This window comes from Lissotriton helveticus, chromosome 12 (genome assembly GCF_964261635.1).
Source record: "Lissotriton helveticus chromosome 12, aLisHel1.1, whole genome shotgun sequence".
Classification (NCBI taxonomy): Eukaryota; Metazoa; Chordata; class Amphibia; order Caudata; family Salamandridae; genus Lissotriton; species Lissotriton helveticus.
Genome location: NC_136073.1, coordinates 7,309,225 through 7,333,847, shown reverse-complemented (window position 1 = coordinate 7,333,847; position 24,623 = coordinate 7,309,225). Strand labels below are relative to the sequence as shown.

The window sequence follows — 24,623 nt, the reverse complement described above, 5'->3', positions numbered from 1 at the left end:
CTACACATGTCTGGGGTAAAAGACAGAGCCGGTGCTAGAATTTTTACTATGTTTTGAGAAGTGACGTCTTACTAGCCCCGTCCCATGGTTATTTGGCCCTAGTTCCTGGTTTACCAGGCTATATGGCGAGTTGATAGATGACAGAACCATATTTGGCCACCTTTGGTGCTGCACTGGTCTGAGGCAAGGTCAAACGGAAAACTGTAATAAATGAGACAATGAGATAGTCAGTGCATTGGGCGCCTCCTATATAAATCAAGGGGTTGTAGATCACGGGCTGGAAATGCTGTGGGTGAAGTAATTGCTGTTGGACTTAATAACAGTAACTCCTGCTATCAGCGCCTAGATGCAATTTAGTGAGTGGCCTGTGCTATAGTGAAGTTCAAACTACTTCTGAGAAGACACGAGAGGCTGCGGTTTTGTGGCGAGATGCGGGAACACTTGGAAACACAAGCCAACATTCAAACACATGAGAGCTTTATCCCTTTCTGTGCACACTCTGTTGGTGAACCCTGGATGCTTTTCCCACTGTTAGCTTGTTAGTGCCCCAAGTGTGGCTTGCTATCGATAAAATGCTTTTGTTGATCCTTGTAGCTACGAAGTGTGGCCAATCCAATCTAGGTCTCACCCGGGAGAGCCGTGGGCTTTGCCGTGTATTTAGCGATGTTGCACCGCAGCACTGCTGTGTAGCATGACAGAGTGAACAAAGAAGAAGCATGGCCAGTGATGCTGCATCATAGCGCTTGTTTATTACTGGTGGGCAACAGGGAGCGAGAGAGAAGGATGTGTGGGGGCACCACAGACCATAGAGGAGTAGACAAAAAGCACTAAGAAGCATCCAGCACTGGCTGTGTCCATTTTGTATTTGTGTGTGGGAGACAACAACGTGCCTTGAAGTCCTCTTTGGGTCAGTAGAAGTCCAGTTGCCACCGGGCTACCAGTCGCCTGGTACTGCAGATTCAGCAGTTTTCCTCTTTCTGCAATCCCCCCCTTGTTGGCGACCAATCCACACTCCGATGACTCTCCCGGGTCCAGCAGACTTGGGTGCAACTTTTGAGCATTATATTATAACCGGGTCTCTTGAGCACACGATGGCGAGGAGCGGCGATAGGGTGATTTGAGCTACCAACTCTCCCCACCAGGCTCCTTCAGCTTTGGTGGCCCTGTGTTACAAACAGGAAGTAAGCCACTGACTCCTAGAGTCGCCGCTTCAAGCTGGGTTTGGTGGACGACTTCTCCATGAGCAGGACGCCGAAGAAGACCTAGTCCTTTCTTTCGCTAGCCCAAGGAGCAGCAGGTGCAGTCCAGCCTCAGTGCAGCCTCTTTTTTTGCCAGTTCTAAGTTCAGTAGGGCAGTCTTTCTTCAGTGCTTTTCTTCTAGTCAAGCGGGGGTTGGGTGCCAGGGGTCCCTTTTATGCCCATGAAAAGCCCTCACGGGAGGTTGAGGTCACTAGCCAATTGTCTACTAGGTTACTTCTCACCTGATGACAACTTCCTGTGAACTGAGTCATACAGCTACCCCAGAAGGCTCCATTCTGCCCACTGTGAAGATGGCAGAACCCCTCTATCGTCCTCAAGAGCTCAGTAGCCCACCCTAGAGGTGCAGCTACCTTCAAAGCGGTTTGGCCAGTGTTTCTGTCTCTCTGTCCCAGATGCCAAACTGTCCCCCCAAAAAAAAGCGCCGGCCCTCTTGTGTGTGGTTACCATTTCCCCTTCAATGGTGGCCTCCACTTTGAAGCTCACCGTTTGGGAAACGCCCTGTGTGGCTTTCTTCCAGGAGGAGGTAATGCACCTGCAACAGCCATTGTTACCTGTTCTGGAAGCCGTTTACACATCTCCCCAGGCGGGTAGAAGGTCTCCCCAGGCAGGCAGAAGGCGGTCTCATGGCCAGCCTCAGTAAATGTCCACTGGAACACTTGGGCAACAGAGTAGCAACTTTCTAAAAATTGCATGTAGCAACAAGTTGCATTGATTTCGACTTCAGCAACAATTCTGACTTAATGTAACAAGTTGTTTGATGCCGTGAGGTGCCAGCTTTGGTAGCCTCATTCCGAAGTTAGCAGAGCTGAGCTGTCAGCGTGCAACTCTACTTTGCAAAGGGGCTACTAATCTCTCTCACAGTAAAAACGACAATTGCAGGTATTTACTGCTAGAACATGTTAAATACATGTTCTACTTTACTAATATGTTGCACCCTGCCTTAGAGCTTGTTACGCCTGCGGGAGGAGTGACTTACACCATTAGAAACGGAGTTTGGGAGTTACCATTGTTTAAAATTGCAAAGTCGAGGTAGCAGTTTAAAGCTGCCCTTGCAGTCTGCAGTGGCTGGCTGGGAGACACGTTTTACCTTGTCCCACTCAGGAGGCACAACAGGTGCCGCAGTCCTGAGGGGACACTGTGATTTACAGGCCTTGGGAACCCTGGTACCATATACTAGGAATTTAGAAGTAAATTAGCTTATGTAAATTTGTTATAAGCCAATAAACCAGGCACCTTTTTAAGGGTCAGAGCACATGCACCGAGTCCTGATTAGGAGGGCGAGGGGCATTTCGTAGCCATTTCACAAGAGCCTAGTACTCAAAATGGGGATATAAAATGGGGGGAAACCTGCAAAAAGCCTGAAAATATAAGGCTTAAAAAAACTGAGCAGTGGATGGACACGAGTAATGCATCCATGCTCCAGTGGAAGAAGAAGGAAGCCTATAGCAGGTGACCAATAAGAGCAAGGAGATGAGAGTGACAATGAAGCCAACCAATTATAAGCAATGGGTGGGCTCTAAGCCCACTATTAGAAAATAATAGGCCTCATAAGAGACAGTGCATGTGCTGTCTAGGCAGGACATAAGGAGGGTTGGAATATGTGTCAACATTAACTATTTTCCTCTGCCTAGCACGGAAATTAGTAACCAGCACCTTCGGCACTCAAGCTTCCATTTAAGGTCTCCCAACCAAACTCCTTGGGTGCTAAGAAGGATATAGTCTTGCCCTCAGCAAGACTGGGGATGATTGGGCTTAGGACGAGAACACTTCATCCTTAGCACTTTAGTGGATAAGAAGGTAAAATCCAGACCAACTCAAGGCCCACGCCCCATCCGAGAGCTGCAGTTGATTCCAGAGTCGTTCTTGTCTCTTTACTCGGGGTAGTGAGATGCTCCTTTTCAAAGGGATGATGAATCCCGGGTTAAAGTCTGCAGCCGCGTAAAAATCAGTCTCAGTCTGATGACTCTTTCCTTTACTGGATGATCTCCCTCTCCATCCTGGCATAACTGTTGGGTGTCTTTGGTTGGCTCCGGGTGGCCCTGGTGCTGCGGTCAAGAGACCGCCTCAATTCCAAGCAGCTTTGACAATATCAACCACTCAATCTTGAGTAGCAGCACTGAGAATCCTTGTACTAGCCTCGCTAGGATCCATTCAGATCTCACAGATCGCCTGCAAGTAGTAGCACCTTGTTGCTCAATTATCAGCTGACTGGCTGCAGTGTTCCTCGCTCTCATCTGGCTGCAGCGTTCATGCTCTTAGATTACTGGCTGCAGCATTCTTTGCTCTTAGATTACTGGCTGCAGCATTGCTTGCTGTCAGCTGGCTGCAGCGTTCTTCGCTCTAAGCTGGCTGCAGCGTTCATGCTCTTAGTTGGCTGCAGCGTTACTCACTCTTCAAAGACTGGCTTCAGCGTTCCTCGCTCTCAGCTGGACGCAGCGTTCTTTGCTCTTACATGACTGGCTGCAGTGTTCCTTGCTCTCAGCTGGCTGCAGAATTCCTCGTTCTCAGCTGGCTGCAACATTCCTCGCTCTCAGCTGGCTGCAGCGTTACTCGCTCTCAGCTGGCTGCAGCGTTACTCTCTCTTAGATGGCTGCAGCATTCCTCACTCTTAGCTGGCAGCAGAATTCCGCGCTCTTCGATGACTGCCTGCAGCGTTCCTTGCTCTCCGCTGGCTGCATCATTTCTCGCTCTCAGTTGACTGCAGTGTTCCTTACTCTTAGATGACTAGCTGCAGCGTTCCTCGCTCTCAGTTGACTGCAGCGTTCCTCACGTTTAGATGACTAGCTGCAGCGTTCCTCGCTCTCAGCTGGCTGCAACGTTCTTTGCTCTTATATGAGCGGCTGCAGCGTTCCTCACTCTCAGCTGGCTGCAGCGTTCATCGCTGTCATCCACCATGTCCTCATTGATCAGACAGCTCTTTTTCCTCTGTGTGTGTCTATGCCACCCAGCTATTTCTCAAACTGGGTAACAAGCAGAGTGTCATGGCTTGCAGGTGCTAAGCTGGCTGGCTGGTCGTCCAACATTAGGCTCTCACTTCTAACTTTATTTCCCCCATTTTATGTCATCCACTTATCCACATTAGTATAAGGCCATTTACGTCTTCTGCTTTATTTCATGCTTTCCTCATTTCATTTCCTATTCCTAAAACTACACTTTGCCATAATGTTAAATGCTTCCTTACTCTTATTTTTGAAGTTATTGCATCACATTTTTTAATACTAATCTTTCGCCAAAACTTAAATTGGATAATTACATTTTTGTAATTATCTAATTACAAATATTAGCCCTAACCCTTCTGAAATTCCAATAACCATAAAGTGTATTCTAACCCTAACTTTACACAAATTATAACAAACCCTTCAGGTGTTAGCAATTAATTTTAAATTATAAAATCATTTTAATATAAAACATTAGCCTAGTACTAACCTTTCAATGATTTTAGTTAGTTTTCAATTGATTACAATACTGTTCATTCTAAGTTGAACACTAACGATTTACTAATAATTTGTCTCTTGTAGAACTGAGAGGTAGTGGGAACCCCACTAGAATCAGCAGGTTTCTCAGCGAGCCACCTCTTCCCTTCTGAGCCTTGTTTAGGGGTGGGGAAAGCACTCGAGGCCTCATTCAAAGTACTGAAAATCCTGTAACTTATTAAGGAAATTGGGAATACAGAGTAGAAACCAGCAGCTGAATTTCCGCGACAATACTATCCCTCTGAGGAGCTTCAGCAGGAGAATCATTCTCCATATATAGAGTTTCCTCTGGAAAAATTGAGGCTTTTCAGTTTCCGACAAAATCTCTGTAAGAAACTGAGAGCTTGAATTAGAGTACTGCAGATGGGTTACTTTGTCACAAAAGTGAAAGCTATTCAGTTCGCCATATTACAAGTGCCTTTATATCCAACAGCGCTTGTAATAGAGTGGACGGAATAGCTGTCACGTTTGTGATGGAGTAAACCATCACCGATCTCAAAATCAGGCCTTATGTCTCTTACAGCTAGATTCATCAAAGACCCGTTTTGCGAGTCTTTAATAGCGATTCATAAGGAATCGCTATTAAGGACTTGCAAAACGGGATTCATGTAGGAATTGCAAAAAATATTGCGATTCCTACATCTTCCTTATTTGCGATTAGCAATTTGCTAATCGCAAATAAGGATGCGATTTCAAGGGTGCCAGGGGTGTCCAAAGGACACCATGTAGCACCCCTGAAAAGCAAATGTAGCCAGATGTTGCGCACACACATGTCCAAAGGACATGTGTGTGTGTAACATACCACTCAGAAAAATGCACTAAAGTGCATTTTTCTGAGTTTTCGCTATTTACCACGAAGTTACAACTCGTGGTAAATAGCGGCCAGAAATAGCGAATTCGCTAATAGAAAATGGTTAATGAATTGCATTTAAGGAATCTCAAATAGAGATTCCTTAAATGCAATTCCTCGCAAATATGCGATTTCGCAATTAGCGATTTTTGCATTTGGGATGATGAATCCCAAATGCAAAAATTGCACTCGCAAAGGGCCAGATTCTCAGAATCTGGCCCTTTGCGAGCCGATTTTTCTTTCATGAATCTACCTGATTGTCTGTGTTATGAGAAATATCCTGCTGGCAGGCCAGCCATGAAGGTAGCGCAACCTCCACGGGGCACCAGAGTGCCGAAGGACATCCATCCGAATAGTTCCTACGAAGGGACTTCAGACACGTCTGTGAAAACTCTTTCAAGAACTTCTCCCCAGCAGGTCGGCAGGTACTCCCAGTCAGGTGGGCTGCGACCTCCGGACAGTGGCTTTGCAGTCGGCCCTCCACGGTTAATTGGGGCTTTTATTGTTTTTTTTTTTTGTAAAATTTTTATTTTGCAGTTTAAGTACAACCAATAACACAAATAAAGGTCATCTAGGCATTACATAGTCCGCCTTGCAAGGGCACTGAATCATGAGCAGTATCCCCACTGATGGCATAACAAGTCCGTGCCACGTGAGCATATCCACAGCACCAACAGTTCGGCGAAGCCAGCAGCAACATCGATCGAGGTGGGTGCCAAGGGGAAGAGTCCCCAATCCTATGCTCTGTACTTCACAACCATACAGCTATGGACCCAGCAGTAAGCAGTAAACACCCAGAATGACCAGAACAAGAAATTAACAATGTCCCCCCCCCTTCCCTTCCCCCCACCCCCCCCATGGTGGTGGCCCCATCACACATACTCACACATTCTTCCCCCAAACTAAACCTGAAATAGATGCAGCGACCTCAAGGAAGCCGGACACACAGCGGAGGGCAGACCTTTGGATAGGAAGTCAACTAACGGGCCCCATTGGAATTGAAAGTTCTCGAATTTACCTAGGAAGATGTCCGCCATCCTTTCCATGCTTAGAAGCTTCCAGAGTCGAGCATGCCACAGAGATATTGCCGGTGCTTCCCTCCGCTTCCAGGCAGCCGCCAGCGTGAGCTTGGCAGCGCCCAGGCATAGCCACAAAATCTTCTTGTCGGCCCGGGTCTGATGTTCCAGGCCAGGTTCACGCAGTCCCAGCAGAACAAAAGGCAATATCATCCTCTATGGGATAATGAAGGATGTCCCTGATATGCGAGAGAATCTCCTCCCAAAACGGCCTGATCACCGGGCAGTCCCACCAGATGTGGCGGAAGTCCCCAAGTAGCCCACATCCCCTCCAGCATAGGTCAGACGTGGACGGGTAAATGCGGTGAAGCCGAGTCGGGCACATATACCACTGCGTAAGTGTCTTGAGGTGAGCCTCCCGCAAGTGGAGCGAATGATTAAACTTCGACACGTCCCGCCACAAGGCCGACCATTCCGTATCTGAGACGTCTCTCCCCAACAAGTCCTCCCATTGGCTCATGTAGCGATGCCTAGGCGTCACCGCCGATTTAAGCAGGAGCTGGTATAGGAAGGAGATGGCACCCTTCATGACAGTAGATCGCAATATAAAAGCCTCGAAAGGCGTCGGAGGCCTCGTCGCCGCCTCCATTACCCCAGGTGTAGTGGCCCAGTGATGCAATTGTAAATGATGAAACCGTTCAGCGTTGGTAAGCCCGTAATCCCTCATACAGTTAGCAAAGGTGAGGGGTACTTGCCCATGAAACAGATGGGTCAATGCCCGGCAGCCTCCCTCCCTCCAGGCATCAAAGACCCCTTCCCGAAGTGCCGGCAGGAAAGCTGGATTGAAGTGTATGGGCGTAAACGGCGATGGGAAGGTAGTCCATCGCTCATCTGCAGCCAAGGAGTCCCAGACCTTCAGTGTGGTACCCGTAGGAGTACTAATGTAGGCGTTCAGTGGACGGTCCTTCCGGGGCTTCCATGCCAAGTCCCAGACCGATCTGCCTGCCACACTCCGGTCCATATGCAGCCAATGTTTCTCAGATGATTTCTGCGACCACTCCACCAGCACTCTCAATTGCGCCGCTTTATAGTAAAGCTGCAGATCAGGAAGTCCCAGTCCCCCCTCGGATTTCGGCTGCCGCAGCACCGTATATGCAAAGCGCGCCCGGCCCCCCTGCCACACAAAGCGCAGTACCTGGGTCCGAAGACGCCGAAAAAAGTCGGTATGGAGAGGGATGGGTAGGGCTTGAAATAAATATAAATATTTGGGGAGGAGAACCATCTTAACAGCATGTATTCTGCCCAGCCAAGATATAAATTTGGGTTTCCACTTCTCCAACTCAATCCGAGTCTTTGCAAACAGCGGCGGGAAATTAGCCGAAAACAGCCCTCCGACCGTCGGGGTTAGGTGAACCCCCAAGTAGACCAGTGAGCCATCCGCCCAAGCCAAAGGGGTCAAGAGCTTCACTCGTTCCACCTCCTCCTGAGAAAGAGTGAGATTCAGGACATGGGACTTGCCATAATTAACTTTGAAGCCCGCTACCGCCTCATAGGCCAGCAGGGCCTCCCGAAGGCACGGCAGTGAGCGCTCCGGCTCCGTTATTGATAATAAAATATCATCCGCGAAGAGCGTGATTTTGTGTTGCTCTCCTGTGAAAGGAATACCCCGAATCCCCTCGTGCTCTCGCACCACCAACGCCAGAGGTTCAATACTAAGTGCGAACAGGAGCGGGGAAAGGGGGCACCCCTGTCTGGTGCCTCTGGAGTGCGGGAAAAACTCCGACACATGCCCGTTCACTGTTACTCTAGACCTCGGGCCGCTAAAGTTGGCCCGTACCATAGTGATGAATTTGTCAGAAAACCCAAAGGCAGTCAGTGTGTTAAAGAGGAAACCCCAATCAACTCTGTCGAAAGCCTTTTCGGCGTCCAACCCCACTAGCACCGCTGGAATGCAGAACCTGTCGGCCTTTTCTATCAAGTGAACCACTCTGCGAGTATTATCGTGGGTCTGACGCCCCTTAATGAAACCGGATTGATCCGGATGTATGATCGCAGGTAACAGATTCTGCAGTCTACGCGCCAGGATCGCGGAATATAATTTAGCGTCAACATTAAGCAGTGCTATGGGGCGGAACGACGCACACTGGGCGAGATCCTTCCCGGGTTTCGGCAGGACCGTGATAACCGCCTCCGCCAAGGAAGGAGCCGGATACGGCCATGTCGTTAAAAAGAGAAGTGAGGAAGTCACACAATTCTGAGGCGTAAGACTTATAGAAGACCGCCGTGTAGCCATCCGGCCCAGGCGCTTTGTGCAACTTCAAGCCTTTGATGGCCTCGAGTACTTCCTCCCTGGCAATCGGCGCGTCCAGCAACTCATTCCACTCGGCGGAAATTCGCGGGAGGGGCAATCGCCCCAGGTACTCCCTCTGTTCCTCCGCGGCCAGCCTGTCTCCCTTATACAGGCCCGCATAGAAGCGTCCAAAGATAGACGCCTTCACCTCGTCCCTGTGTTGCACCACCCCCGCCTCATCCCGTATTCCCCCAATATACTCGCGCTCCCTCTTATCTCGAAGTTGACGTGCCAAGTGCCGCCCAACCTTATTCCCACCGGAGTAAGATTGCCGCCCCAGTCTCAGCATCGTCAGTTCAGCCCTGTTATTATAATGAGCTCGCAGCTTCCCCCGCACCGCAGTCAATGGTCGGAGGGTTATCCTCGAGGGATTAAGCTTGTGAGCCTGTTCGAGGCGGGACACCTCCTCTTCCAGAGCCTCCCGGTCTTTACGCCGCTCCTTATTAAGACGTCCATTGAGGCCCAAGCACGTGCCCCGAATGGAGGCCTTAAAGGCATCCCAAGTGTTAGCAACCGACGTGTCAGATGCAGGATTAAGCTAAAAAAACTCCCTAATGGCTACCCGCAGGGCTTTATTGGAGGCATCATCCCGGATCACCGAAGCCGGGAAGTACCATTTTCTCTGCCCACCGCCAGTCGACGACCAACGGAGGCTAAGCACCAGCAAGCTGTGGTCCGACACCGAAAGCGGAAGGATGGTGGAGTCTAGGACATCTCCCCTAAGGGCCTGACTAATAAAAATGTGATCCAGGCGTGAGTAGGTGTGATGTACGTGAGAGAAGTAAGTGTAATCCCTGGCAGAGGGGTGATAAAAACGCCAGCCATCAATCAGTCCCAACTCCCCTACTTTCTGCTGCGTAGACTCTGAGAAGACCCCTGCTCCAGCCCTATGAGGCCCCGAGCTATCCACCGTCCTGTCCCACACCAAGTTGAAGTCCCCCAGGAGGAACAAGTGGCCGTCAACAAAGTCCCCCACCGTCTGCAACAATTCTTGGAGAAACTTATTCTGACCTGCATTAGGAAGGTACACCACTACAAAGGAACATAGCTGCCCTTGAACAAGCCCTTTCACCATCAGCCACCGGCCATCCCTATCAGTTCGCACCTCTATGGGCTGGAAGTGCAATGCAGCTCGAAAAAGAAGGGCCACCCCCCTATGTTTCGTTGAAGCAGAGGACCTATATATAAGGGGATACACCTTATGCTTGAGACGTAGCTCGTCCCTGCGTGCCAAATGCGTCTCCTGAAGCCCCACAACATCCAGCTGGTGATCCAACACATACTTCCACACTTTCTGCCGCTTCTGGGGCGAGTTGAGACCCTTAACGTTCCAAGTTCCTATACTAACAGGCATTTTAAAAAGGAACCCCCAAGCCCTCTATAACCATCGCGCCCGGAGCTCCACCCGCACCCAGACCCCCCCCCCCCCAAGTTAGAGGCCCAGCCGAGGGTCCGCCCTGTAAATCCCACTGGAAGGCAACGGACGAACCTGGGCCTACCCTCATCCAGTGACCAAACATATCATAATAAAGGCAACTGAGCAGAAACAGCAGCACCAAGGGCCAAATCGACAACCCCCCCTGCAAACCATCCCTCAACCCCCCCTTCAATTCCAAGGGATCCACGCCAAAGGGCCCCACAGCAAATACAGAACCAGAACCTCCGCCGAGCCCAAGAGGAGGCAGCAGCACAGAAGCCAAGGAATAACTCTGCAAGAGGAGGTAACAGGTCACACACCCATCAGACATACCCCACCACCAATCCACCCCACCCCAACTCCCCCCCACACAAAGGGATAAGAATAAACAAGGATACCAAAAAACCAGAAGAAGAAGAATAATACTCATCAGTCCAAAGTTCGCGGAGATCCAACCTCTCCGGGGACAGAATAGGGAGACCAACTCGGTTTCTCCCAAGGTCACGATCCGGGGAGTCTCCACCAAAAGTACCTCCATTCTCCCAGACCAGGGGGCCAATGCCCCCTCCAGCGCCGATCCTCCTCACACAATGCGCTGTCACGCCGCTCCCGAACTGGCCTGCGATACCGGTAGCGTCGCTGAGGCTACCGAGGCCACTGCATTCCCCCTTTCTAGCAGACTGGAATTGCGGTCCGGACGTCCCCGATCTGGGGAGGACCCCACTCTGTGCCAGGATGAGGAGCGACGGCGCCGCCGAGTTGTGGATGCAGTCGCCCCCTGGGACGGTGTAGTATCATTCAGACCCAAGAGATCCTTCGCCTCCTGGAGGGAGCGCATCTGCACCAGTCGATTCTGCCACCTGAAGATGATCCTGAAGGGGTGGCCCCAAGAATATGCGATGTTATTTTCCCGCAGAAAGGCAGTCACCGGGCGAAAATCCCTCCTTTTCTGAAGCGTAGAGGCTGCCAAGTCCTGGAACAACTGAGGGTGATGGCCCCTAAACTGCAATGAGGTGATAGCTCTGGCTTTACGGAGGATGCGCTCCTTCACCTGAAAATCATGGACACAGACAAGGATGTCCGGGGGCGGCCCCCCCCTCTCCTGGGCAAACCAACTCGATGGACTCTATCCATTTGGACGTCCTTCACTTCCTCTTCGTCCAAGATCTGCAGGAACAGTTCCTGTACGTAGCCTCGCAGGTCGCCCGCCTCGCCATCCCATGGCACCGCCTTAATGCGGATGTTGTTTCGACGGGATCGGTTTTCAAGATCTTCCGTGTGCGCCTGCAAGTCCAAATTTTGTTCCGTGAGACGGAGAACATCCTGTTGGAGTAAATGGACATCATTGGCCGTGCTTAAATCATGGTCCTCCAGAGTCGCCACTCTCTCGCCAATCCGGTCGACATCCCGCCGTACTTCCCGGAGGTCGGATGCTAGCTGCGCCCGCAGCTCAGAGATATCTTCCTTGATGGAAGCAAAAAGTTCGGACATAAAAGCCTTGGTAGCCGGGGCTTCATCATCGGACATTCTCGGCGAGCCACTGGGACCCGGGGAGGCCGGCTGCTGCGAGGATTTAGACGCTCCGTCCTTCACCACACGCTTGCGAGCTTGGTTAGACATGATGCCGGGCAGCTCTCACAAGTCACTCTCAAAGGCAAGTTGGAGCCCCCAGCCTCCGATGGCAAGGCCCAGAGGGAAGGGTGCAGTGGGGCAACACAGATACCAGCTATCCAGGTGCTGGCGCGAAGCGCTCAAATCGACCAAGAGAGCCAGACAAAATGGCGTTGTCCCGCCCCCGTCCAGATCACCTCCAGACCACCAGGCGTGCACCCCCAGCCTCTCCTCTAGTCCTGCTCCAGATCACCGCCAATGGTCGGGGCCCGCACGATCTAGGCCCCTGGGAGGGGTGCGTGGCCCCACAAGGCCCTCCAGATGCCCATGCACAGTAAGCCGCTGCTCAGTCTCCCCGGGCCCGCACTCCACCCGGGCCCGTGCGGACCGCAACACTCCGGGCTCCTCCGCTCCGTAGGGGGTCAGGTCTGCTCCAAATGCGTTCACCCGGCTCGTGCTGCAGGCACCTCTCACTCTCACTCTCACTCCCCCCTTCAATGCAGGGTGCAGCACCACGTATCGTGTCCGGGCCACACAGCGCGTCGCAGAAGCTTGCAGCGTCCGGATCCTTCACCACCCCTCCGGGCTGGGACTACGGGTCCCACGTGCCTCTCTGCTTGCAGGCCCTCTCCACACCTCCGGCAGGGAGAGCCAAACCCACCGGAGCCCGGTAGGCTGCACCGCCCTCCGCTGATCGCGGACCTCGCTTCAGGCAGTCGGCGTATGGGACGGACCTCGGGTGAGCCCGGACGAGCCCCTCTCCTCCGCCTCTTCTTACCGAGCTTCCGGCCGGCCCCTCGATCACTCGAGCCCGGGGATTCCCAGGCCTCTCAGCTTCCCCGTGCCAGCAACAGCCACGAGCGGCTCAGCGCTCCGCCGATGGAACAGGACCTCACGCGTCGCTTCGCAGACCTCCGCTCGTGGTCTGGGGCCAGTTTGCGCCAGTGACACCTTGCAATAAGCCGCTATGTAGGATCGGCGCCGGAGGGACCTGGAGAAGCGTCTTACTCCGACGCCATCTTGGCCACGCCCCGTTATTGTTTTTTTAACCCCAACTATGCCCAATTTAAATGTTTTTCATGATGCTTTGGGCAAAGTGATGGCAAAGCACAATATACGCAGGCAAAGTAAAGGGGCTTGTGAACGAACTGTAGGGAAGTAAATGTCAGACAAGTTTAAGGCGGTGACCAGCTCTTTATGGAGTGCTGGATCCCATGCGCGACTCTTCCCACAGTCCACTGCTCTTTGGACCCCACAGGCCGACCCGAGGCTTACTGTCCACTAACGTCAACCTTCTGCAAATTCTGCATTTAAAGCAAAAAAGAAAAGGATTGTGTTGTTTGTTGCTTCGGTAACTTCCTCTAAGAGTTCCATCCTCAGCCTTCCGACCCTGTGTTCATAAAAAATCACAGCCATTTCTATTTCCACTCAATTCTGTGCCTACAGCAGTCCACACGCACAAAGAAGAAAGCTTCCAAGTGTTTGTGCATGATAACAAATACAAAAGAATAGACTACAAAGGACGCACTGCATTCAAAACACTTACACTCGTGCTGCTCAAAGGGAGGGTGGGATTGTCGCACCGAGATCAGGATGAAGAACAGGAAGAGCGGCCACAGGAGCTCGATGGTCAGCTGCACCTGGGAGGAGTAAAGATAAAAATACAGTGCAATACATTGAGCAGAGGCCAGGAAGAGACCGACAGGGACTAAGGACCACAGTACGCAACATGAGCAGGCGTGAGACACCATGAGAACTAAATACCGAGACAAGAAGCGTAAACAGATGTAGAGGCAAAAATTGACAAGCAAATGGGGAGAAATCATTGGACAGGAAAAACACCTGGAGAAACACTAAGGTATACTGACTTAAATGCACTTTAGATGAAGGCTGACCCACAGCTTTGATCCTGCTTGACTTAAGCGCCGCATTGGATACGGTGTCCCATAAAATCCTGCTCTAGCGCTTACAGGACATCGGCATAGGTGGTTTGCCTTCTTTCTTTCAGAGCGAACTTTTCAGGTCAGCCTCCCCACCCCTACAGTTCCCAATTGCATGCTCTGCGCCACGGCGTTCCCCAGGGCTCTTCTCTGAGCCCTACTTTGTTTAATATTTGCATTCAACCTTTGGCCCAGGTTGGGCAATCTTTTGGGCCTGCACTGGTGTCTTATGCAGACGTCACCCAGCTTGTGCTCTCCTTTTTTGACAACCCCCATGTAAAACCTGGACAATTTTCAAAGGGGAATGTGAGCTGTTGCAGAGTGGATGGATGCCAACTGTTTACCGACTAAACACAAGCAACACAGAAATTCTTCTATTAGGAAAGACAGCCACTCCTGGGGCGACCATTGTTGTTTGTGCCTCCTCCCTTGGGTCTCCACCTGACCTAAGATCGCCTCTTCGCCTGGCGCTCCTGTGCCGGTGGAGCGATAATAATTGGAAGCCTTGTTGGGGGTCTTTTTTGGTGGCATAAGGGGGTCCACCGCGTGGTCCGCTCCAGACCGTCCCCTCTGTCTAGTAGAAGCAGTGTGGAGCGTTTGAGCGTATAGTAGGGTCCCAAATCACTTGTCTTTCCTCGTCAGGCTTCAAATAAAAATCTAGGCATTTGGATGGACAGCAGCTTAAACTTTGAATAGAAACCACCGCAATGGAGCGCACACCGCTAGCCCCTCCTCCGGATCGCCCCTCGGGATTCTGGTACTTGTAGTTCAATAGTGGATCACCCAGGTGGGTGCAAGTCGGTACTTGTTGGACTGATGAATCTCTAGACCCGATACATGTCCCGGGTTTTTGGGTATCGCTCGAGACATGGCTCGGGTTTCGGGATAACTTCCCTCATCAGTAGAGAAATGGTTAGGGGTGGAGGAGAAGGCCGCCAAACAACAGTCAATGGCCTCGATGCCCGAACTGGCACGCAGGGCAGCATCCAGGAGCCCGTCGGCTCAAAGCTCAAGGGAGCCAATTAATAGAAACCACCGCAATGGAGCGCACACCGCTAGCCCCTCCTCCGGATCGCCCCTCGGGATTCTGGTACTTGTAGTTCAATAGTGGATCACCCAGGTGGGTGCAAGTCGGTACTTGTTGGACTGATGAATCTCTAGACCCGATACATGTCCCGGGTTTTTGGGTATCGCTCGAGACATGGCTCGGGTTTCGGGATAACTTCCCTCATCAGTAGAGAAATGGTTAGGGGTAGAGGAGAAGGCCGCCAAACAACAGTCAATGGCCTCGATGCCCGAACTGGCACGCAGGGCAGCATCCAGGAGCCCGTCGGCTCAAAGCTCAAGGGAGCCAGTTAATAGAAACCACCGCAATGGAGCGCACACCGCTAGCCCCTCCTCCGGATCGCCCCTCGGGATTCTGGTACTTGTAGTTCAATAGTGGATCACCCAGGTGGGTGCAAGTCGGTACTTGTTGGACTGATGAATCTCTAGACCCGATGAGTGCGATCCATTGCAGAATTCTACTTATCGCTCCCTTGAGCGCCAAGCTGACGAGCTTCTGGAGACGCCCTGCGAGCCAGAGAGGCATCGAGGCCTGTGACGGTTACTTGGCGGCCTTCTCATCCACCCCATACTTGTTCTCTACTGATGAGGGAAACTATCCCGAAACCCGAGCCATGTCTTGGGTCTAGAGATTTTGGGAACAACGAGTACCTACTCGCACCAACTTTGGTGAACCACTTCGAAATACACGCACTTCAAATACCAGAGTGCTTAGGGGCGACCCGGAGGAGGGGCTAGCGGAGTGCGATCCATTGCAGAATTCAGCTTAAACTTTGAATCACGGGCAAAATCGGCATGTGTTTCGGGCTCTTGCGAGGTCTCGAACCCATTCTTGGATTTTTCAATCCTTGCACTCGACAGACCATCATTCAGATCCTTGTACTGGGGTGAATGTATGACATTGTTCTACATTCTGTCCATCAACTGTGTTTTTTGCAATTTTCACCCCGAGTGTGCTGGGGATGCTCTGACGTGAGTCCCAGGCTCTCCACACCACTGGAGTCAAGCTATCCAGGCTGAATGAAGGCTGATAGCCAGAAACCGGTCCTTGGATGCTTGATTCTGGTCTGGGAAAGACATGGCTTGGTAGTTCGGACTGGACTGTTCTCATGAGGCACAGGGTCAGAGCTGATTTGCATATAGCCAGTGTCTAACCCAGGGTGGTGTGGAGTGCAAAAAAACAATGGATTTAGGCCCAGATCTTTGTACTGGGGTGAATGTATGACATTGTTCTACATTCTGTCCATCAACTGTGTTTTTTGCAATTTTCACCCAAGTGTGCTGGGTATGCTCAGACGTGAGTCCCAGGCTCTCCACACCACTGGAGTCAAGCTATCCAGGCTGATGAAGGCTGATAGCCAGAAACCGGTCCTTGGATGCTTGATTCCGGTCTGGGAAAGACATGGCTTGGTAGTTCGGACTGGACTGTTCCCATGAGGCACAGGGTCAGAGCTGATTTGCATATAGCCAGTGTCTAACCCAGGGTGGTGTGGAGTGCAAAAAAACGATGGATTTAGGCCCAGATCTTTGTACTGGGGTGAATGTATGACATTGTTCTACATTCTGTCCATCAACTGTGTTTTTTGCAATGTTCACCCCGAGTGTGCTGGGTATGCTCAGACGTGAGTCCCAGGCTCTCCACACCACTGGAGTCAAGCTATTCAGGCTGATAGCCAGAAACCGGTGATTGGATGCTTGATTCCGGTCTGGGAAAGACATGGCTTGGTAGTTCGGACTGGACTGTTCCCATGAGGCACAGGGTCAGAGCTGATTTGCATATAGCCAGTGTCTAACCCAGGGTGGTGTGGAGTGCAAAAAAACGATGGATTTAGGCCCAGATCTTTGTACTGGGGTGAATGTATGACATTGTTCTACATTCTGTCCATCAACTGTGTTTTTTGCAGTTTTTACTCTAAGGGCTTTCTTTTTGGGCATTCTGCGCCCCTAGCCATTGTTGTAGCTGGTTTATATTTCGGGGGAAATCTAGAGGTCACAGCTAGGGCCAGGCACACACACTGCCCTGAAACAATGTACACAGCTACCGCTGCCTACCAATGCCTCATGAATCAGGTACTCATGTAATCTAAGTTTTCACATTTGTTTACAGCACCTGTGAAAAGCACAGGGATGTAACGAGGAAAGACCATGCACTGTAACAGTGATTGGCAGAAGGCCTGTGAGACCTGCGTAGTACTAGCAGAAGTTGGAGGAAGCCAATTTTGGCCTGGACGGAGTCCGGCACGGGACCAAACAACTCTGCGAAGCTACGGGGAGTTACGTGAGCAGCGGAGTGGGTTATGTAGCACTGCTCACACTCATTGTTAGCGCCAGGTGTTGGTCTTGTGCTGGAAAATCAGCGTAAACGTCATCTCGCACAGCGCAAGAGGGCGCCGCTTCATTCTGCCGCTCGAGTAGATTTTCTACTTGAGCGGCAGCTTCCTCTACGCGAACAGAAGGTTTCTCAACATGAGCAGTCGCAACCATCTACGACCGCCTGGGTTGAGAAATCACCTTGGGAGGTGGTCTAGCGTTGGATTTTCCTTACTTGTATTCACCAATTTAACATTGGCAAGTGCGAACGAGGAAAAAACTCAGCTCCATGAGTTTTTGGGAACTCTGCACGCTCGCGGACTGCGGAAAACTCTGCAAACTCTGTGAACAGAGCGGAGTTCACTGCCAGGCCTGGAAGCCCCAGGCTACCTCTGGTTGAGGAGCCGTCCACCAATTCTATGACACACATAGAACCAGCAGTGCTCAGAGGGATCTTGCATTCCACGTGGGATGATCACACCGGTGGTAGTGGTCAGGGGAGCCGTGCACCACTTCAATGATACACACAGATCCAGTAGTGCTCAGAGGGATCTTGCATGCCACGTGGGATGATCACACCGGTGTTAGTGGTCAGGGGAGCAGTCCAACACTTCTATGATACACACAGATCTAGTAGTGCTCAGAGGGGTCTTGCATTCCACGTGGGATGATCACACCGGTGGTAGTGGTCAGGGGAGCAGTCCACCACTTCTATGATATACACAGAATCAGTAGTGGTCAGAGGGGTCTTGCATTCCACGTGGGATGATCACACCGGTGTTAGTGGTCAGGGGAGCAGTCCACCACTTCTATGATATACACAGAATCAGTAGTGGTCAGAGGGGTCTTGCATTCCACGTGGGATGATCACACCGGTGGTAGTGGTCAGGGGAGCAGAACACCACTTCTATGATACACACAGAACCAGCAGTGCTCAGAGGGATCTTGCATTCCACGTGGGATGATCACACCGGTGGTAGTGGTCAGGGGAGCCGTCCACCACTTCTATGATACACACAGATCTAGTAGTGCTCAGAGGGATCTTGCATTCCACGTGGGATGATCACACCGGTGGTAGTGGTCAGGGGAGCCGTACACCACTTCAATGATACACACAGAACTAGCAGTGCTCAGAGGGATCTTGCATTCCACGTGGGATGATCACACCGGTGTTAGTGGTCAGGGGAGCAGTCCACCACTTCTATGATACACACAGATCCAGTAGTGCTCGGAGGGATCCTGCATTCCACGTGGGATGATCACACCAGTGTTAGTGGCCAGGGGAGCCGTACACCACTGCTATGATACACACAGAACCAGCATTGCTCAGAGGGAACTTGCATTCCACGTGGGATGATCACACCGGTGTTAGTGGTCAGGGGAGCAGTCCACCACATCTATGATACACACAGATCCAGTAGTGCTCAGAGGGATCTTGCATTCCACGTGGGATGATCACACCGGTGTTAGTGGCCAGGGGAGCCGTACACCACTTCTATGATACACACAGATCTAGTAGTGCTCAGAGGGATCTTGCATTCCACGTGGGATGATCACACCGGTGGTAGTGGTCAGGGGAGCCGTCCACCACTTCTATGATACACACAGATCTAATAGTGGTCAGAGGGATCTTGCATTCCACGTGGGATGATCACACCGGTGGTAGTGGTCAGGGGAGCCGTCCACCACTGCTATGATACACACAGAACTAGTAGTGCTCAGAGGGATCTTGCATTCCACGTGGGATGATCACACCGGTGGTAGTGGTCAGGGGAGCAGAACACCACTTCTATGATACACACAGAATCAGTAGTGGTCAGAGGGGTCTTGCATTCCACGTGGGATGATCACACTGGTGGTAGTGGTCAGGGGAGCAGTCCACCACTGCTATGATACACACAGAATCAGTAGTGGTCAGAGGGATCTTGCATTCCAGGTGGGATGATCACACTGCTGGTAGTGGTCAGGGGAGCAGTCCACCACTGCTATGATACACACAGAATCAGTAGTGGTCAGAGGGGTCTTGCATTCCACGTGGGATGATCACACTGGTGGTAGTGGTCAGGGGAGCCGTCCACCACTTCTATGATACACACAGATCTAGTAGTGGTCAGAGGGATCTTGCATTCCACGTGGGATGATCACACCGCTGGTAGTGGTCAGGGGAGCCGTCCACCACTTCAATGATACACACAGAACCAGTAGTGCTCAGAGGGATCTTGCATTCCACGTGGGATGATCACACCGCTGGTAGTGGTCAGGGGAGCCGTCCACCACTTCAATGATACACACAGAACCAGTAGTGCTCAGAGGGATCTTGCATGCCACGTGGGATGATCACACCGGTGTTAGTGGTCAGGGGAGCAGTATATCACCTCTAGACTCTACACAGCTCTGGCAGTGGTTGGGGGGTGAGAGCAGCAGTTCCAGGAGTAGCATGTGCCTTTGAGGGTGCACATAGCACTAGCAGTAGTTGAGGGCGGTTTCAGTATGCACATGTGGCTATGGCAGTATGAGGCAATCATCACTTGTAGTGGTCGGAGGAGGCTGAATACCTGCAGCTAACACACAGAGCTGACCTGGAAAAGGGGGAGATATCAGATGTTTCAAGGAGCTGCATTGCAGTAAAAATAACACCCCGCCTTACATTGAAGTTGCAAAGTACTTTCAGTTAGAGAGAAAGGGTGAGAGAGACTTACAGTTTGTCGTCTTCGATACGTCAAGTTCTTCCACAGCAGGAGTCCCAGCTGAACCCAGAATGCCATGATGTCTGCGATGCCTGCACCAGCATTATCTGCAGCCTTGAGTCATGGACGCAAGTGTATCTTTGAGGGTCAGAGAGCGCCAGCATCATCTGGAGGACTCATGAGGCGCCAGCGTCCACACAGTCTGCACTCCTTGTGGCTCCTCCCTGTTAGAAGGAGAAGATTCATGTCACTAACACAGAAAGATGTGACGTCATAGCAAAGATAGGTTTCACACAGTGAGCAACCCAATGTACCCTTGGGGGCTTGGGTAAATATATGAAAGGGTAAGGAGTACCTCCAAGGGAGTTTGTTCCAGAAAATGTTTCAATACTTAAATAAAATTATGGGAAGGACAATTCAATGGTCCTAATAAAGATTAGTTTAGTCAATCGTGCGTATTTAATCCTCAATAAATGTTTACACATAGACACACATAGACCTTCACCCTTATCCTATCAAAATTCATAATATTCACAAACAGGATAGGTATGCTCAGGATTTACAGAGGAGAAAATTGAGATCTTACTGCTCTTCCTGTATTCCTGTTTATACATTTGTATTTTAAATCCCTTTTGACTCATTTTTTGATAAAATTCAAGATTTGCATATGCACCTAGTGTCATTGTTTTTGTTTATTGTTTCATGTTCAATGTGTCTATGTGTAAACATTTATTGAGGATTGAATACGCATGATTGACTAAACTAATCTTTATTAGGTCCATTGAATTGTCCTTCCCATAATTTTATTTAAGTAGTGAAACATTTTTTGGAACAAACTCCCTTGGAGGTACTCCTTACCCTGTCATAGCAAAGAGCCACATGGAATGCTGCAAAGGAAGCACAAATGACTCACTGTAGTGACCCTTAGCCCACCACTCATCTGTGTATACAAGGAATGTCGTCCGCATATGTCGCGAGACCAGTGGGCTTTACCAAAGCATCGTGGAAGCCCAACTGGAAAGCGCAGTCCTCTGACACCAAGGCCCCACGCAATCACATCTCAGCCTCCCCTTCAGTTACTTCTCTCCAGCGGCCATGGGTGTCCCCGGTATAAGGCCTGAGAGCCTGGGAAGGTGGGTGGCTTATATGAAGGGATAAGGGCAGACACAGTAGGAGTACAAGGAACTTGTGCTTTCCTCTAAGCCCTCAGCTCCCCTTCTCTATGTAGGTGGATTCTTGTGCAGGTTAAAAACAGGAGGAAGGGGAAGGCACTTAAAATAATCAGTTCAGTCAGACAGAGCTCAAGACCCTCTGTGGCTAAGCAGACTATTCTCAATGTATAGCTCACATCCAGTGTATAGTACTTGCATAAAGAATAAAGAGTAGCCCACTCGGCTGCCATGCAGATCCTAGCAATAAGAATTTGCCATCAAAAGGTCGTTGGTGTTATATTGACAGTCATAGGAGATTGGCCTGAAAATCTCCAGGTGAATATAGAAATTGGAACCGGCCTTCCTTGGACAGGAAAGAACAGTTTGTCCTCAGTGCATTTTTATATTTTGAGGAACAGAGATTAGCTCATCTGGTGGGCTGATGCAACAGTGGCTAGAAAGAATGTTTGCCATGAACAATTATTAGGAAATAAAAACAGATTCCTCATTAGAGTCCCCACAGATGCCAACTGCTGTCAGATAAGACCTGCATGTCTCGGTTTCGGCGTCTGGACTGACTAAAAGAGATGCATATGAAAAAATATCCCACAGAACAACTAGAGGGGGGAGCCCTTCTTACAAGCTCAAAAGCCAGGCAGAATCTGACTCCAGACTGAGTGCTAAGGACAAAGCTACCTGCAAGAGCCACCGCCTTCTGTCCGGAGCCCCAAGGAATCTGCTCTCTGTCAGACACATCTGCTTATATATAGGCTGTGGGGAAGACCTTCCAGGTGTGACACATCTGCGTGTATATGGACTCAATGGAAGTGTTTCCTGCTAGACACATCTGCGTATGTATGTGCTCCGGGGAACGGCTTCCTGCCAGACACATCTGCTTATGTATAGGCTCCAAGGAACTGCTTCCTGCCAGACACATCTGCTTATGTATAGGCTCCAAGGAACTGCTTCCTGCCAGACACATCTGCTTATATATAAGTTCCAAGGAACTGCTTCCTGCCAGACACATCTGCTTATGTATAGGTTCCAAGGTACAGGTTCCCGCCAGACACATCTGCGTATGTATAGGCTCCAAGGAACTGCTTCCTGCCAGACACATCTGCGTATGTATAGGCTCCAAGGAACTGCTTCCTGCCAGACACATCTGCGTATGTATAGGCTCCAAGGAACTGCTTCCTGCCAGACACATCTGCGTATGTATAGGCTCCAAGGAACTGCTTCCTGCCAGACACATCTGCTTATGTATAGGTTCCAAGGTACAGGTTCCCGCCAGACACATCTGCGTATGTATAGGCTCCAAGGAACTGCTTCCTGCCAGACACATCTGCGTATGTGTAGGCTCCAAGGAACTGCTTCCTGCCAGACACATCTGCGAAGCGTGGCTCAGTGGTTAGAGGCGGCAGACCCGGAAGCTGAGATCGACCGTGGACCAGGGTTCGATTCCCCGCTTCAGCGGGTCTCGGGCTCATAAATTCCACGGTCTCGACAATTCTCGCTCCGGTGCCTACTCGACTCACGGGGTCACACTCTGCGACTCTGGGCAATAGCTTGCTTAATCTCCACTACGGCCCCTCGTGGCGGGATGCCTGGCTTTCACCCTGTGGACACCCTGCCGGGGTTTCTCACAGGGGAATACCAGGACGGGTTCCCTAAGCAAGCGCCAGGATGCCCTTTGGGTGACAGGTCTGCGCTATATAAGTACACCTACATTTACATTTACACATTTACATAAGTTCCAAGGTACAGTTTCCTGCCAGACACATCTGCTTATTTATAGGTTCCACGGTACAGGTTCCCGCCAGACACATCTGCGTATGTATAGGCTCCAAGGAACTGCTTCCTGCCAGACACATCTGCATATGTATAGGCTCCAAGGAACTGCTTCCTGCCAGACACATCTGCTTATATATAAGTTCCAAGGTACAGCTTCCTGCCAGACACATCTGCGTATGTATAGGCTCCAAGGAACTGCTTCCTGCCAGACACATCTGCGTATGTATAGGCTCCAAGGAACTGCTTCCTGCCAGACACATCTGCTTATATATAAGTTCCAAGGTACAGCTTCCTGCCAGACACATCTGCTTATTTATAGGTTCCAAGGTACAGGTTCCCGCCAGACACATCTGCGTATGTATAGGCTCCAAGGAACTGCTTCCCGCCAGACACATCTGCGTATGTATAGGCTCCAAGGAACTGCTTCCTGACAGGCACATCTGCGTATGTATAGGCTCCAAGGAACTGCTTCCTGCCAGACACATCTGCTTATATATAAGTTCCAAGGTACAGCTTCCTGCCAGACACATCTGCGTATGTATAGGCTCCAAGGAACTGCTTCCTGCCAGACACATCTGCGTATGTATAGGCTCCAAGGAACTGCTTCCTGCCAGACACATCTGCGTATGTATAGGCTCCAAGGAACTGCTTCCTGCCAGGCACATCTGCTTATATATAGGTTCCAAGGTACAGGTTCCCGCCAGACACATCTGCGTATGTATAGGCTCTAAGGAACTGCTTCCTGCCAGACACATCTGCTTATATATAAGTTCCAAGGTACAGCTTCCTGCCAGACACATCTGCTTATTTATAGGTTCCAAGGTACAGGTTCCCGCCAGACACATCTGCGTATGTATAGGCTCCAAGGAACTGCTTCCCGCCAGACACATCTGCGTATGTATAGGCTCCAAGGAACTGCTTCCTGCCAGGCACATCTGCGTATGTATAGGCTCCAAGGAACTGCTTCCTGCCAGACACATCTGCTTATATATAAGTTCCACGGTACAGCTTCCTGCCAGACACATCTGCGTATGTATAGGCTCCAAGGAACTGCTTCCTGCCAGACACATCTGCGTATGTATAGGTTCCAAGGTACAGCTTCCTGCCAGACACATCTGCGTATGTATAGGCTCCAAGGTACAGCTTCCCGCCAGACACATCTGCTTATATTTAGGCTCCAAGGAACTGCTTCCCGCCAGACACATCTGTGTATGTATAGGCTCCAAGGAACTGCTTCCCGCCAGACACATCTGCGTATGTATAGGCTCCAAGGAACTGCTTCCTGCCAGACACATCTGCGTATGTATAGGCTCCAAGGTACAGCTTCCTGCCAGACACATCTGCTTATATATAGGTTCCAAGGTACAGGTTCCCGCCAGACACATCTGTGTATGTATAGGCTCCAAGGAACTGCTTCCTGCCAGACACATCTGCTTATGTATGGACTCCAAGAAACAGCTTCCAGGCAGACACATCTGCTTATATATAGGTTCCAAGGAACAGCTTCCTGCCAGACACATCTGCTTATGTATGGGCTACAGGGAATGGCTTTCTGCCAGACAATCTATACATGTACATGACTCTAAAGACAGGTACACATACTTCTACATGGTACTCCATGGGACCCCTTCCTGTAAGATCATTGACTTACACATGAGACTTCATGCGTATGGAAGCTTCCATCCATACACATCTGTTTCTGT

General features: G+C 50.7%; 1 protein-coding gene across 1 annotated transcript in view; it reads right to left on the bottom strand.

Moving 5' to 3' along the window:
- Nucleotides 1–24,623, bottom strand: part of ABCA7 (ATP binding cassette subfamily A member 7) — a 198,065-nt gene that overhangs the window by 160,729 nt on the left and 12,713 nt on the right. Inside the window, exons 2-3 of the mRNA XM_078670677.1 lie at nt 19,991–20,202; nt 13,523–13,616 (exon numbers count right to left, since the gene is read on the bottom strand). Of these exons, the coding sequence (XP_078526803.1) occupies nt 13,523–13,616; nt 19,991–20,056 (160 nt within the window). The 5' untranslated portion in view covers nt 20,057–20,202. The remainder of the gene's footprint in view (nt 1–13,522; nt 13,617–19,990; nt 20,203–24,623) is intronic.